Genomic DNA, 16,934 nt, shown 5'->3' with positions numbered 1-16,934 from the left:
CCCTAGCCCACAGGGTATTTATAATCTAGCTAGAGAAATAATACAAAGATATAATAAAAGGTATTTGAGCATAGCAAATAGTATAAGAATCAAATAATAATGTCCCCTTTCTAAAACATTTTAATGTTTATAGTGAACTTTGCTCACAGCTGCTTTGTGAGATATATAGGTACTGGGAAAAGCTGTTCTTAGGCTGGGGATTTGTCACAGGACTCTCCTATCCTTGGGCAGCCTAGAAACAATAGAGATCAGCACCTAATGCTGACAAGAACATGGAGTTAAAATAGGAAGCTGCACACTGTCAAATCTAGATGAGCACCCTCACCCGAAGACATACTTCCTGTTGTTCTAAACATAAAGACTCCTTTTATTGTTACCATTTTGCAGGTAAGGAGTTTGGAAGAATTTGCCCAGAGTTAAATAGTTTAGTAAAATTTGGAGCCAAGGATTCAAACTTATTTTCAAGTCTTTCCATATCCTGTTGCCTCATTATTATCTGCCTCACAGATAATAAGTGCTATAAGAAGGATGTGAACTTGGCCAGAAATAGAGAGGGAAAGGATTGGACCACAAACCAAGTCTTGTTTTTTTTTTTTTCAATCAAAGAAAATCCTCCCTTCTCTCCCCCTGCCCCAATTGAGAAAGAAAAATAAAATCATTCTTAGTATAGATATAGATATAGTAGTGGGAAGCTTTTTTCTGCCAAGGACCAATTGGATTTTCATACTATCATTCGAGGGCCATAGAAAATTATCAACTTAAAATTAACCAAATTAACCCACCCCTAATGTGAGTCCCACCTACAGTGCCAGACTATATGATTTTGGGGCCCATGGGCCAGTGTTCCCATTCTGATATAGATAGATATGTACATATGTGAGTGTGTGCATATGTGCCTATAGACATATACGTGTCAAGCTTCACCCCAAATCCATTGTCTCTCTGTCAGAACGTAGATAACATGTTTCACCACTATCCCCTGGAACTCTGACTGGTCATTGCATCAACTGGAGTTCCCAATCAAGATTACCTGTCTTTACAGTATCATTATTCACTTCCCTCTGGATCAGCTCTTTCCATCCTTTCCAGATTTCTCTAAAACCTTGTGGCCATCTTCAGTGGGGGAGTAACCAGGCAGAGCAGCAAGTTGATTTCTCCAATTAATGAGCACCCCAAAAGAAGGGGATCCCAAGTCCCATCACATTGAATATACCAAGGGTAGCTTTATACTCCCCAACCACCCTCTTATCTCCCTCTTCTCTCTCCCCTCCTAGGTTTGTCCAGCCCTTTCCCCATTGATGGAACCTTCTTCAACAGCTGGTTGGCCCAGTCGGTACAGATCACCACCGAGAACATGGCCATGAGTGAGTGGTCCCTGAACAATGGGCACCATGAGGACAACACACCTGGGCTTCTCTCAGAGGAGCTGCTCCAGGATGAGGAGACCCTGTTGAGTATCATGATGGACCATTCCCTCAAGTCTCCCTTCAAGCACAGTGATGCTACCAAGAAGGCCCAGAGCAAAGTAAGGCCAGCCAATAAGAAGAAGGTCCCTCGGGACAGCCTCGGCCCCATGCCCTCAGACCACACAGAGGACTCTGGCCAGTGGACTCCCCCACCAGACCACCCCATGAAACCCTTGAACCACGACTCGGGGAACAGCAAGGCCCCTCGTGGGGCAGCCAGAATACCCAAAGGAGCCAGTGGGGAAGTTCGGAAGACTCCAAAACGGGGCCCTTCTCACCACTCTCCCAGCCCCAAAGCCCATGACTCCAGTATCCTGGCAGGCTCCAGGAGCTCCCCACACGAGGACAGGGAGACTGTAGACACAATTTCGCTTGAGACTAACAGCCCGATCCAAGTGCCTGGCTCGTTGGGGAGTCCAAAAACAGTAGTGAGATTCAGATTGCCAAAGGAGGGCAAAGAGACTAGGAAGCCGCCCAACCCAAAGCCCGAGGCCACGGCCCGTCCTCCGGCCACAGAAAGGCCAAAGGTCACCTTGCACTTTGACCATGAGGCCGACGGCTACTTCTCCGATGCAGAAATGAGCGACTCGGACTCTGAGCCAGGGAGTGGCCGGGTCCAGCTAAGCCAGAAGGATTCTGGAAAGGAGGAGGTGGTCAGAATGAGTGTTTTGGCATCCTAACTCAACCAGATAGCCAACTGTGACAGTTCTTAAGAGGCCTCAACCCAGTTACAACTGCCATTTTCAATTTCTGCCTGGTATCACATAACAAAGGGTTCCATTCTTGGTGGGTGGGAGTTTCCATTTGTTTTATATCTATAGTTTAAAATCGAGCACCGTTGTCTTTTTCTCCTCTGTATGCTGGACATAGGACATCAAAGCTTCCACTCCCCTGACCTGGGTGACAAAAGTCGTCCCTTTTAATAATTTCACTTTAATACTTTAACCCAATGAAGCAAAATGCCAGTCACGGGCATTCAGGGACTGGGGGCTCTGGCCCCATCCGGGGTCGCCCAAGGCATCAATAACGAGGTCTGATATTGCCAGTACCCATTGTTTCTGCAGGGATGACAGTCTTATGGGCATTATTTCAAGGCAAAGACAAGTAAACTGCTTTGCCCAGGGTTCAGCACCCGGTCCAAAGGCTGGGTCAGGAGTCAGGTTCCAGGGGTATAGTTGAACCCCTCTCCACAGCAAGGCAACACCCCCCCAACACCCAAGGAAGTAGAATAAGCGAATCCTAAAACAGAACTAACTTTTCTAAAGCACAAAGAGCTTATTTGAAGAAAGCACTTAAGGGTGGGGGGGGGGGACCACTCCTTAATAGAAGCCTTGTCCATTTGTTCCTCTCACCTTTTCCAGTTCAGTCTGCTTCCATGCCAGGGCTGAGGGCCAACCCTGCTCCAGCCACCCTGCGCCAGCTACCCCTTTCCTCCCAGCACTGTGCCTGAGTGGCCATAGGAATTAACCCAAGGGACAAAAGCACCCCCAGGAGGGGCTCCCCAGCCCTTGGCTTCAAGAGACATTTACTCAGGTGAATCCACTAGCCAAATGGGACCCGGGAGGGGGCTGGGGGAAAAGGTGGAGGCATTCACTTTGCAAAACAGGAAACAGAATAAATTAAAACTTGAATGCATTCACTGTAAAAGCAAAGTCTCCTTCCTGGAACAGGTGACAGCTAAAGCCTCCTTATAGTCCCTGTCCTGTGCATTGGAAAGCAAGTCAGATCGCTGGCCTCCTAGCAGTTTCCAGTCTTACTAAGACTACAAGTTTCTTCCTTCAGTTTCTTTTTGGAAAAAAAAATGCTCCTACCTACAAGCCTGCGAACTCCTTGGGGAAAGAAAAAAGGGGAGGGTTGATTCATTGAAGTCAGTATTCTAAAACCTACAAGATTTTCGTGCATAGAAATGCCCCTTCTAAGCCTTAAAAGTTTTTTAAAAACCCATGATGATACCTATGAGTCAGGCAAGTTCCTGTGTTTGCACTTAAACCCACCCCATCCTTTCAGTTCTGGCTTCCAAGGTCACAGTTGATTTGCGCTAATGTATTTGGTTGGAGTGACCCCAGGGTGATTGACAGCTCAGGGAACAAAAACCACAACAAAATTCAGTGAAACTTTTTTTTTAATTTTTTTATTTTTTAAGAATTACACCTGGGACACTTCTTCAACTGACAAAACCAGAACTTTTCAAACAAGAACCTTGCAAATGTCAAATGAATCAGTTGAATAATTTTGTGGATGCCAAAGAATCTTTTGACAATAACACAGCAGCACAGCCTGGACCCAGAAATTGGTCACCTGGATTTTTTTTTTTAAGAAATGGAGCTATTTGGCAACAAAGGAGTTAGGAATACGTTCATAGCATGTAACCAAGACATCAGAATCCAAGCTTTCCGCAGAGGATGCTTTTTCCCCCCCTTTTTTTTTTGCCACTGGAATGGTACAGACCCTGGTTATTTTGATTTCTGATGCTTGGCATAATCCATTCAGAACTTTCTCAGACTCACAGGTTGGGGAGTAGCCGACAATGAAACCATCGAGAAAAAGTCCTGGTTCCCTATTGTGGTTCACCCACAAGCCAGGAGAATGATGATCGATTGGAAACATGGCTAAATCTTGACTCTTCGCAACAAATCCACCACCAGGTACATTGGCTGCACATTTGTTGGCCTTTTCAGTAAATTTCATGTGGGTCTTTAAAGCCAAAAAAAAGTCAACAATGACAAATTTTGTTGTGCAAAATCAGTCTCCAACTTCTGTGGAATCTAGGAGAGAGAATTAATGGATTCAGAAGGTTCAGTGTGTTCTGATAATGTTAAACACAGTAATAGGATTTAGTTTTATCTTCAACAGGCTTGGTAGGCATTAGTACCGTATCTAGTATAATGAGTCAAAACAATAATCAATCTGCTGCCTTTTAATGGACCTTGCTTCCGTGTACTTCAGTTCAGCTATGGTTAGCAAACCGTCTCACACAGACCCCTGTACACAGCTTCATTGGCCTGCAACCTCATCTCTTGCCTGAACCATACCGGACACAAAGGGACCGACTTAAAGAACAACCAAAAGTAGCAGCTAGGCACCTTGGGGTTTTGTGGGGAAGGGGGAGGAGGTGGGCTGCAAAGGAGGATTGGATTACTAAGGGACTTGGGAGTCATCCTGGATCTTGTATGATATTGTGTATGTACTCTGGAGAGTAAAGGAAGCTTTCCTGCTTGGGGGCTGGGGGAAGTGGAGGGCTATATTTGAGCAAAAGTTCTTTCCTTGGAAGATCTGGAAGTTTCATTTATTGGAAACCCAAGGACTTGATGACTGGAGAAGTGTAGAGAGGTGGGGGGAAGAGTCTAAACCAAACCATAGGATTGGTACCATGCCTTAGACCGATGGTATCTCTGCCCTAAGGTACCAGGGGCACAGTGATTTGCTCACACTTCAAAGGGCCCAGACCCTTTGTAACTACCTTGCCCAACCAAACTCCTAGAGGAGGAAAGGGAGGATCAGCCAGGATAGGGCCTCTTTCCTAGAATCCAGTCTGAGCTGTTCAGCCTTGCTTAATAAGGTTATCAAATGAGAATATATTGAGGAACTGAATAATATGTAAGGGAGAGGAAGGGGATGGAACTCCTGAAGTCACCCTCAAGTATGGGGACACACTTTCTCCCTCTCTCATGTCCCTGCTCTATCAAATGCTGTGTTCTCTTGGTCTTCCCTTCATTGTAATAGGATGATTCTCACTAAAACATGTTCTCCCGAGCAAAGTTGAATCCAGGGAGAATGTCAGAGCACTAGGGGAAAGGAGCAGGTGCTTTTTACCTGAATTTTCAGCAGAAGGTCCCCAAATACAGTTAAAAAGTTGAAGTCCACATGGTCAGTAGTGCCTGCCAGCAACTCAAGTGGGTGTTTACAGACCCTTCCCTTCCCTTCAGTAATTCACACTGGCCAGGGTGGAATGCTGGTACTCAATCTTCCTGCCCCCTCCCCTGGAAAGCTGCTCCATTATAACACTCCAGAGATCTTCAGGCTAGTACCCCCCATACACACACCCCATACCCCTATATTCTTCCCAGGTGAGAAAAACTTGAAAATATTTTTTGTACTATAAATGTATTTTGGGATGAACTAAAAAAAAGATTTGAATGGTTTATTTTATTAAATGAGCTTTGACTTTCAGATACTGTATGAACTGCAAGAATTAATGTTTGCACTATAGAGGACTTTGTATCCTTTAAGAAGCCACACCAGAATTCAAGGTGGGGAAGTGAGAAATGGTGGAGATGGGTTTACATGTGGGTAAATACCTACTGAGTCGGAGGGGCTGGTGGGAGACTCACTTAAAAAGTCACAGTGCCCCTTTCTCCCCCACCCCTAGCATCAAGAGTTTCCTTAAAACCTTTTGTGTGGCCTAGACTAGGGTTCCTACAGAATGGATGGCTGGGTATCTGTCTGTCTAGGAGAGCAATTTGCACCTGTGAGAAGGAATTCTGACAGTGATTTGAATCCCCCGTGCCTTCTAGCACAAGGAAGCACGAGCCATTTGATCCTGACTGAGCTGCTGCCTGGGGCTGGGGAAATAGGGGGTTGGGGCTCTGAGGGGGTGCCCTCAGGAGACCTGCTCAGCAAACTGGCCTTGGCCCGAGCTGAGAGGCTCCAGGAGATTGAGCCTTCTGTCGCCAGGGCGATTCACCTTTGGTTGTTCTTTAAGGAAATTCCTACCAACTTTATACCATTTAACATAAAGAAATTCCGCTCCACATCAGTGATGGGAAATGATATGAATGTCACAGGAGGAGAGCCTTCTGTTTTCTTTGTTTCAAAGAAAGTGATGTGCCATTTGTTAATATAAAAGAGAAATATTGAAAATATATTGAAAAGAGCAATTTTAAATTATTTTTGGCTTATGTTGCAATATTTATTTTCTTGTATTAGAAAGATTCCTTTGTAGAGAAAAAATGTATTTTTCATTAATGCAAAGACCTATTTCTCCTTTTTGTACATTTTCCATGTTAGGCAATCCTTAAAGCAATAGAATGTACCCAATTCATTCTGTGTGGCCATGTAATGCATGCTGTTTGTGTTGCCTTGTGATAACGCTGTCTGCCAGCGTTGCCATCATCAAATTCCGTGTATGCTTTAAATACACATGGGGACCACGGCCCATAGCTTTGGAAAACCTTCGCATTCCTCAGTGTGTTGGCAGATGCAGTCAATAAAGCAATGTTTTCTGTGTACATCAGCATCTGGGTGGTGTCTGTGTGGTCGGCAGACTTCAAAAGGAGCAGCTGGATTAACTCCTTCACAGGCAGGACTCATCGAGGAAAAGGGGATGCCCAGCATCATTTTAGAACTGGACCTAGCCTCAGAGGCTATAGAAAAGTCAGGAGGATGAAGGTTCAAGTCCTGCCCCCAACACTGGGACTTTCAGCATGTCACAACCTCCCTGTGCCTTAGCTTCCTCGCCAGTTAAAAAAAAAGTTGAATTCAGTGGCCTTTCAGGTCTCTTCTAAACCTCCAGTCTTGTGAACACCTCATGTTATAGTTGCATAGTCATACTGAGGGTTGAGATGGACAGATCCTAGTGAGTGATAACCAGGGTCTAATCTGAGGTCCCATGCCTAGATCAGGGACTCTTCCTACTGTGCCATGCTACCTGCTCAAAGAGCCCATCATAGTAACATGCACTAGTTTCAGTCAAAGTAGGGTAGCCAACAGTGCCCTTGTCATCTGTTATAATTATTGCTGCTATCTTTTTTTACATAAATTAAGACCCAAAATAAATTAACTCCTAGCAAGGTCTTGTTGAAAAAGCAGGATCTGATTGGGCCAAAATCTCAGATTTGAAGCTCAGAAGACTTGGATAAAACTATAGGTGGAGAATGACTGGGACTACTTATGTACACATGGGGTGTCTTACAGTAAATTTTCATGAAAGATTTAAGGTCCTGCCTCAGACACACCCACCTAAGGCAGTCTTTGTGAAATCAGGGGAAGTGCTGCAGGTAAGTATCTTTGGCAAATAGCCCAGCTCTTGTGTGCTTTTACAGCTTCTGAAGGCATAACTAGCAGAATTCCTGGAAAAGGTATAGGCAGAGAATTCCATCAGGTGGGCAGGTGAGATGAGACATAAGACAAAGACCTTTGTCCTTGGGTCTCATCAGGTACAATTAAGATCACATAGATCTCAGGAAAGGGGCAGCAGAACGATCAGAGGCAAAGTCTGTAATGAGTAGAAAAGTGAAAATGAAGTGATTAAGATGAAAACATGACATAGAATAACAATTGGTGTATATGTCAGCATGGGGTCCAGGAACCCCCAGGGTTAAAGGTGGAACAAAGAAATTTAAATGCCACTGCTCATCTGGAGAGGAACACTGAAGAGTGCATTTCATACAACTATGATTAGATTGGGATCGGTGCAGGTTTTCAAGCTCCTTTAGCCACAGAGATGCAGCTAAGACATGAGAAAGGAAAGGATTAGTATCCACTTGACGATATTTTACATATTTAAAGCCATCGAATGTTATAACTGAAAAGGACAGTAGAGATCATCTATCCCACCATCCTTCATTTTCTAGAATGAGGAAACAGACCAATGAATGGCAGAACTGAGACTGGTTGGCATGGACTTAACATTTCCATTTCTTTGTCTTCAAAGAATGGCCCTAGGTCAGCTTGCAGGGCAAGAAATGCTGAGGTTGCCACAGTAGTTACCTGCTATGGCCTCCATTTACTTTCTAAGAATAATTAAAAGTCTTGAGTCTCATTTTATGTCTTCCACCATGTTTGACTATCATTTGATAGAAGAAACCATGGTTGCTGCCCTCAGTACTGGGAACACAAGATTAATGCACATCCCAGAAGAGACCAATCCATGCTATGTAAGGAAGTGTTAACCTGTCTCTTATACAAGATAGTCGTGTGATCATAGCTTGAGAGCTAGAAGATTTTTTGAAGCTGTTGTGTTCAATCACCCTTTGCAAATGAGGAAATACAGAGAAGTTAAGAGATTTGCCCAAGGTCACACAGGTTGGAAAAATAGCTGAGGTGAGATTTGAAATCAACTCCCTAACTCCAGATCTTCCCACTAAGCCACCTAGCTGCCTCCAGGTCTATTGTATTAGACAAAGATTCAAGAATAGAAGAAAAGCCCCCATCCTAAGTGCCCTAGGAGAGGCCTCTTTTGAGCCTCACTTCTCACCCTTAATCTAAATCCATCTATTTAGCAGAGGTTTTTCCACCTCATTTGATAAAGACTTTAGAGAACCTCAACCCTACTTCCCATGGGAAAATGTGGTCTCTGAGAACAAAAGCTAGCTGGGATCCCATTCTACCTGTTAAATCACTTGTGTTATGAGGCATGAAGGGAATCTTGACCTCTCATTTGCATAGAAATCAACTGGTGACTGGTTGCAACTGGTGATTTAGCCACCTGAAGATTTGACCTGAGACCAAAGGGGAGTCCAAAGTCACATAAAAAGTTTGATTTACTGAGTTTATTACAACTCAGGCCTCTATTGACACCAATGTCCAGTCATTCAAGGAGAAGATATTACTATTATCCTGTGACTTATTTTTATATGACTGGAGTTTCCCCACAAAACCCCTGAACAGAGAAAGAAGAGTTGAAATAGTGAAAAGGAGTGAATTTCTAATTTATGGATTTATGAACTAGAGTAGACATGCCCAGTTCTTTAGGTACTCTTTGGGAAAGACCATAATGGTAGTGGAAAGTGAGGTCACATTTTAATAAAGCATAGAGGCTGTAGGGACAAATATCACAGAAAATACAGAGACAAGCAGTGAAAGGGGGTGGGTAATAGAGAAGCAGATACTGTGGGTACAGGAATGGGTTTAGTGGAAAAAGACAGGCAGGAGTGAGGTCCAGAATGGGGAGAGGGAAAGCAGAAGAGTAACTCATGGAACCATGGATTAGAGTTGAGTGCACTCAGCAACACAGACCCAACTGAGATGGAAGAATATTGAGGGGAAGAGGAAGGGATTCAGGAGTTTGAAATTTCATGTTTATAGGTTTTTGGTAAAGGAAAAGACTTATCTATGCCACCTTGGGGTTAGTTCTTAAACATATTCAAATCATCTCAAAGTTGTCAGTGAACTTTAAAGTTAACATATCCACATCATCTCAAAAATTATCAGCACCATTTGGCATTTTGCTGGTCTTGTTTGTCCTTCATTTTCAAAAAAGGAGCCATCAATGACATCAGAGTGATGTCCTGATATGCTCAGAAATTAGATTTAAGTGAGACATAATTGCACTAATTCATCATCCTTATGAAGTTCAGAGGCAAGACAATAGTCAAGACAACAGAGTATGCCCCAGAATGACAGCTTTCAGCATCTGACCAGGCTCCATGTTCCTGCTTCAGCCATCTTCATGGTCATTGGAACAAACTTCTCATTTGCCCATACCATCTAGGAGTCTTCACCACTTGGGGTAGACATCTCCCTAAGTCACTAAGTTTTGGAGTCCTGTTGGTTTACCCTCAACCATTGGCCAAGATGGTTTAACCAGAATGTGGTCACTGTGCATACTGTAGCTTCTTATAGCACAAGGGAGAGTTGGGTAAAGGTGGACACCAAAGGTGAGCATGCAGCCCTGAAAAGATTCAGCAAGTCTTCACACCAGAGGGGCTAGTCCTAAACACCCCACACCCCACTTCTGGTCTTACTGTGGATGTAACTTACCTGAAATTTACATACTGTAAAGCCAAAAGATCCTAACTAAATATAATTTTAACAAAAGGAGAAAGTGAGCTGAAATCAAATAAGCTTTACTTTATTAGACATATATATAAATAAGCCTAGTGTATATAAGGCATTATGGGTACAAAGATGAATAAGACTTGGTCCTTACCCTCAAAGAGCTCAGGAGATGTGTATGTATGTATGTATATGTGTGTGCATATAAACATACATACATATATATACATATATATATAAAATATATGAGTATATGTGTAAAGACATTTCTTAAGCACCTACTAGGTAAGAATCCCTGTCCATGGTGCTGCTGTTGGAGAGGTAGAAAGCTTCAATATTTTAAAGTTACCTCCTTGACCAGAGTTTATAATCTAAGTGGAAGGTAAAATAGAAAGACTAGACAGAGAAATATAGATACATATCATACATATAATCCCGAGTGATACATATTAAGTTCTTGAAGGAGAACTGATAAAACATTCCCCCCCCCCCAGTAGAAAGGTAGTAGACTACAATTGTATAATGTAGTCAGACATGGTCAATGTGTCAGTTTATTATTATTTTTAATAGAGGTTTCTTTGAGTGGGGGGGTGCTATTGGGAATTGTAATGATATAAGCATTTTTAAATTAAGTGCATGGAGGGGCAGCTAGGTGGTGCAGTGAATAAAGTGCTGGCCCTGTAGTCAGAAGGACCTGAGTGCAAATCCGACCTCAGACACTTAAAAATTACCTAGCTGTGTGACCTTGGGCAAGTCACTTAACCCCATTGCCTTGTAAAAAAAGAAAGAAGTGCATGGGAGCTTTGCAAAATAGGGTTATATGAGGTCTGACGAAAGAAAAGTTATGTTTCACTTTGGAGATCCATGAAATCACACAGGAACTAGCTCTTTAAGACAGGTTATTTTCAACCGAGTAGTTGGAGGAGTGGGAGGATATTCTAGGCATAAAGGGAATTAGTGTAAGTTAAAACTGGAAAAGTAGGTCAGATTCAGAAACCAAAGAAAAAGCAGTGTAACACCTTTGGCATCTCCCTTTTTCACTCAAGATTCTCAAAATAGCAACCCTGCCCAAAGTAAATTCAATATACTCCATGAATCCAAATTTATTCAAAACTCCAAGTTCCTCATAATGTATTTTTTCTTTTCTCAGAAAAATTAATTAAATATAGACATTTAAAGAAATTAACAAATGAAGACTTTTTTTTTTGCGAGGCAATGGGGTTAAATGGCTTGCCCAAGGCCACACGACTAGGTAATTTGCAAGTGTCTGAGGCGGGAATTGAACTCAGGTACTCCTGACTCCAAGGCTAATGCTTTATCCACTGCACCACCTAGCCAACCCTAAAAGAAAGCATTGGCATTTTTTTTTTTAGTTTTTGCAAGGCAATGGGGGTTAAGTGGCTTGCCCAAGGCCACACGGCTAGGTAATTATTAAGTGTCTGAGGCCAGAATTGAACTCAGGTACTCCTGACTCCAAGGCCAGTGCTCTATCCACTGAGCCACCTAGCCACCCCAAATGAAGACTTTCAATGGAAAGTTTTTCCCTAACCCTATGCAAAACTCTCCCATAAATAAATATACCACCTGTAGGGAGAATGAATCCCAAGAGGATGGTCACAAATGAGAGTCCCACCTATGGGTAATACTGGTGAAGGAGCTACTCACACCTGCAGGACTATGGTTCCCTAATGTCTTCTGGTGGTAATTTCATCACTTTACTGTCCCTAGGTGTGCTCTTCTGGAATCACTGGACTTCCTACTTGTTGGGCATATTGTTCCATGGGGCTCACTGGACTGAGTATAACAACCCCACTGGGTACTTTTCCCATGTTTCAGGGATTATTTCAGTTCCAGTACACAAGGACAAAAATGTTGAAAATCTCTCCCTAAGAAGAGCAGACTGATAGTTTATTTTGTCAGAGTCAATACCCAGCTATTAAAAACCAATGAATGTCCTGAAGCTAACTTTAGGTCTTTCCCTTTAAATCCCAATATCTAGCTGTTATTGTTGTTTTGATGACTCTTTGTGCCCCCCTCCTTGGGATTTTCTTGGCAAAGACACTGGAGTGGTTTACCATTACCTTCTCTAGCTCATTTTACAGATGAAGAAAATGAGGCAAATAGGGTTGTGCCTTACTAGTATCTAAAGCCAAATTTGAAGATGAGTCTTCCTGACTGCAGACCTGGAATTCTACCCATTTTGCTCTTCTACAAGGTTGGAGCTCAAAGATTTTTGTCACAGAAAACCATAAACCTTAGGGTTCAAATAATCTGACATACTCCTGAGATTCTGATATCCATAGCTGAAAGTGAATTTGAACCATATCTAAGATTCTCCACCTAGCCCAAATTTCTTTTTTTTATTATGTACATTTGTTGGTAGCAAAATCTGAGGCTAGAGAGAGCTGTATTTTTACCAATTAAAACCTAAGCCAAGAATTTTCCTACCAAATTTCCTGGACACATTGGTCATAGCCTTCCAGACACTGTCCTGGAAGAAAAGCAAAGGCAAGAGACTTAATGCACAGTTTGAAGAATCAAGGTTGAATACCAGATAGAACTTATTGTTGTTGTTTTTCTTTTTTTGTCAAAAAGAACCAATGACATCATTGGTGATGTCTGGATTTGCTCATTAATTGGATTTAAGTGAAGCAGAGTTGCCCAATGTCATCAGCCTCTCTTTCTTCCTGAGTCACTGAAATTCAGTGGCAGGACAAAAATCAAGATGACGAGTGATGGCTCAGGGTGCAGTGGATGACTTGCCTTCTTCAATGTCTGGACAGCTCTAAGCATTCTGCAGTTCCTGCTTTCAGTCATGTTCATGACTCTTAAAACAAATTGTTCTCATCCGCCCATTCCACAGGGAAAGCTTTCACCTGTTAGGTATCCTCAATTGGGTTTAGTTCATTGCCAAGATGGTTTTTACCAGAGTGTGATCACTATATGTATGCTACAGTTTCTTGAAGTCACAAGTGAGAATTGGGTGAATCAAGTGGACTCCAAAGGTGGACAACCAGCCCTGAAAAGTGCTCAGCAGCCCTCATGAAAGAGTTACTAGTCCTCCCTGAAAAGCCCATATACATTCAGATAAAACTTAATGGGATCATGGATATTAGAAATTCATGCATATCTATTAATCTATCTATGTATCTATCTGTTGATATCTTTATATATACACACACGTGTGTATAAATATGCGAGTGAACACAAATATACATGTATACAACATGTAAATGTGGTATGTTTTATATATCTATATTTACACACATACACACATATACATATATATTTTATATGTATATCCATATCAGCCATAAGAGAGTCAAAATACAAGAGATTTGATGATATGCAAATTGTAGAATCTTGAGTTGTATGTGAGGGATGTGACAGAAAATAAAACTTTAGACAAACCAAATTATTTCCCAAACACCAGTCATCTTCTCAGCCAAACAGTAGAGGATACAGTCTACTCATGGACCATTTTAATTCTTTGTAAGGAAGATTATCGATCAAGAATTAAAAGGAACCTTAACAGTAATGTAGACTAACCTTCATGTTTTACAGATAGGGAAGCTGTGGTTTATAGAGGTTAAATGACTTTGAAAAGTCACAGAGGAAGTAAATGAAAAAGCCTGAATGAAACCAGTCCCAACTCCTTCTCACTGAATGATACAGTTTGAAGAGCCTTACCCCAATTCCCAGTGTTCCATTCCTTTAGAATCATGTCAACACATGACACTGTGCTACATAAATTTAAGAAAAGAAGCCAAATCATCCTCATAATAAGCAACACATTTTAGGACAGTTCAGACAGTCACCCATATGTTGTTCCCCTCATACATAAGCAAGTGTCACAGAGCTATCTTTCATAATGAGGTCTGATGCTAATATTAGTTCAGAATTTGTTAAAATAATAATAGCTCCCATTTCAACATTGCTTTTCCATTTACAAAGTTCTTTCCCCCATGAAGAAGGTTGTGCAAGAGATCATTTCAGTTGTGTTAGACTCTTTGTGTCCCCATCTGGATTTGTTTAGCAAAGATCCTTGCCATTTTCTTCTCCAGCTCATTGTATAGATGAGGAAACTGAGGCAAAGAAGGTTAAGTGACTTGCTCAGGTTCCCATAGCTAGAAAGTGTCTGAGGTCTGATTTGAACTTAAGTCTTCAAGATTTCAGATTCCACTGCACCATCGAGTTGACTTAACCTCAAATCATACCTCTGCTATTTATAATCTGTGGAACCTCAGTTTCCTCATACAGAAAACCAAAGACCTAGACTATATGACCTTTAAGGTATCTTGAAGCTCTCAGTAAATGTTCCTACATATGAACCTCACTTAATAGATGAAGAGACTAACATTAAAAAAGGTAAAGGAATCTGTCTCAACAGAACTAATATAAAAATTGGGATTCCAAATCATATCTTTCAACTCCAAGACTACTTCTAATACTTTCTATTAAACCACATTACTAAAATAGCTAACCAATCAACAAGCATTTAGTAAATACCTACTGGGGATACAAAGACAAGAAATGAAAAGTCCCTGCCCTTAAGGAGTTTATAATCTATTAGGGAGATGTATACATACACATACATATATTAAATAAATTCAACATTATCTTTGGAAGGGAAGGCACTCAAAAGTAGGGGAATCAGGAAAGGTTTCATGTTTAGGTGGCACTGGAGCTGAGCTTCAAAGGAAACTATGGATTCTAAGAGGTAGAGGTCAGGAAGGCTTGGGGGGCTAGTCTGTACAAAGACATGGAGACAGGAAATAGAATATTGTGTGTAAGGAACAAGAAAACTAGTTTGGCTAAACTATAAAATTGTAAAGGGACATAATATATAATAAGACTGGAAAATCTAGCATTTATATGCTGCCTTTAGGTTTGCCAAATGTTTTACAAATATTATCTCACTTGATTCTCACAACAACCTGGGAGATAAGTGCTATTATTATTCCCATTTTATAGATGAGGAAACTGAGGCAGGCAGAGGGCATACAGCCAGTAAGTGTCTGAAGCTGGATATGAACTCAGGTACACGTCCAGCTCTCTCCACAGAATTCATCCACCTAACAGCATACTTTGAGGTTATGAACCTGAAGGAACAGGAGAATGGTGGTGCCCTCATCAGAAATGCAGGACTTCAGAAACGGATAGTTTTATAGGGAAAGATGAATTCTACTTTCCATATTCTGAGTTTGAGATGCCAGTAGGATATTCTGTTCAAAATATTCAAAAATCTCTTATTGATGTAGGACCAGGAGGAAAAAGTATGGCTGGTGAGTTAGCACAGTACCCTCTCACTCAAATCTAATTCATGTGCTTGTCATGGCATCACCTCCCAGATGTTGTGGTCTTCTTCAAGAGCAAAGGGTGGGAACAGCTAGGTGGCGTAGTGGATAAAGCACCGGCCCTGGAGTCAGGAGTACCCGGGTTCAAATCCAGTCTCAAACACTTAATAATTACCTAGCTGTGTGGCCTTAGGCAAGCCACTGAACCCTGTTTGCCTTACAATAAATAAATAAATAGATAGATAGATATCTATAGATAGATAGATAGATAAAATCTTTAAAAAAAGAGCAAAGGACAAGGAGCAGCTAGGTGGCACAGTGGATAGAGCACTGACCCTGGAGTCAGGAGGACCTGTGTTCAAATCCAGCTTCAGACACTTAATAATTACCTAACTGTGTGACCTTGGGTAAGTCACTTAACCCCATTGCCTTGGAAAGAAAAAAAAAGGACAAACATCATCATCAGGACTAGAGCTCTGGAGAGAACTGGGGTTAAGTATGTAGATCATGTAGGTCATTGGCATAATGAGAATAATTAAATCTATGAGAGATAATGAAGTCACTGAGAGAGCATGTAGACAGAGAAAAGGGTCCACTATAGAATTTTGGTGTATACTCAACATTAGGAAGTAGAATATGAATGATAATTTAGCAAATTGAAAAGGAGTATAAGGCAGGAGGAGAACCAAGAGAGAGCAAAGTCATGAAAACCCAGATTGGAGCATATCTAAAAAGAGAGGGTAGCCAAAATGTTAAATGCTTCAAAAAAGGTCATTATATTTGGCAATTAAGAGATTATTGGTACTAATACAGATATCTAAGACCAAGAGCCATTTCCCAGTAGATAAATGATCAAGGAACATGAACAAACATTTTTCAAAAGAAACCCCAAATTTTAAAATGTTGAAGTTTCACTTCACAACACAGCAAATTATCAAAGATGACAAAAGATGAGAATAATCAATATTGGATATATTGTGAAAAGACAGGCAAACTAGAGCATTGTTGGTAGATATATGAATTGGTCAAACTCTTCTAGAAAGCTATTTGAAATTACAGTTTTAAAAAAAATGATGAAAATGTCCTTACTTGTTTCTAAATCAAAGATCCCTAGGCATTCCTCTAGGATGTCAAAGTCAAAAAGTTCCCACATAATGCTACAATAGAACATTATATTTTGTATTTTTAAGTAAAAAATTCCTAGGTATTTTTCTAAGATGTCAAAGACAAAAAGTTCCCACATATGCTACAACAGAATAGTATTTTTGGAAATAAATAGAGAATAGCTAAACAAATTGACTAAGGTATATAATAGAAGACTATATACAATTGATGAATACGAAAAATATAGAAAAGCATGGGAAAGTATATGAACTGAGGAAGAATGAAGCAGAACCATAAAAGAATATACACACATATAACAAGGTAATTGAATGAACCTCCAAAAAAAGGTGTA

At 41.2% G+C, this 16,934-nt stretch overlaps 2 protein-coding genes across 15 annotated transcripts in view; one reads left to right on the top strand and one right to left on the bottom strand.

Moving 5' to 3' along the window:
• Positions 1-10,356, top strand: part of JADE2 (jade family PHD finger 2) — a 185,340-nt gene extending 174,984 nt beyond the window's left edge. For 11 of the 14 annotated variants that reach the window (XM_074213542.1, XM_074213544.1, XM_074213539.1 and 8 more), the window contains one exon: positions 1,275-9,905. In XM_074213542.1, the coding sequence (XP_074069643.1) occupies positions 1,275-2,146 (872 nt within the window). In that variant the 3' untranslated portion in view covers positions 2,147-9,905. Of the gene's footprint in view, positions 1-1,274 lie in introns of all 14 variants that reach the window. The other 3 variants (XM_074213548.1, XM_074213549.1, XM_074213547.1) reach the window with 2 other exon arrangements.
• The window catches only part of SAR1B (secretion associated Ras related GTPase 1B), a 116,368-nt gene continuing 103,045 nt past the window's right edge, over positions 3,612-16,934 (bottom strand). Inside the window, exon 7 of the mRNA XM_074213553.1 lies at positions 3,612-4,231. Within this exon, the coding sequence (XP_074069654.1) occupies positions 4,163-4,231 (69 nt within the window). The 3' untranslated portion in view covers positions 3,612-4,162. The remainder of the gene's footprint in view (positions 4,232-16,934) is intronic.

Source organism: Macrotis lagotis, chromosome 1, assembly GCF_037893015.1.
Source record: "Macrotis lagotis isolate mMagLag1 chromosome 1, bilby.v1.9.chrom.fasta, whole genome shotgun sequence".
In the NCBI taxonomy this organism is placed as follows: Eukaryota; Metazoa; Chordata; class Mammalia; order Peramelemorphia; family Peramelidae; genus Macrotis; species Macrotis lagotis.
This window is presented reverse-complemented; position numbering and strand designations above follow the sequence as displayed.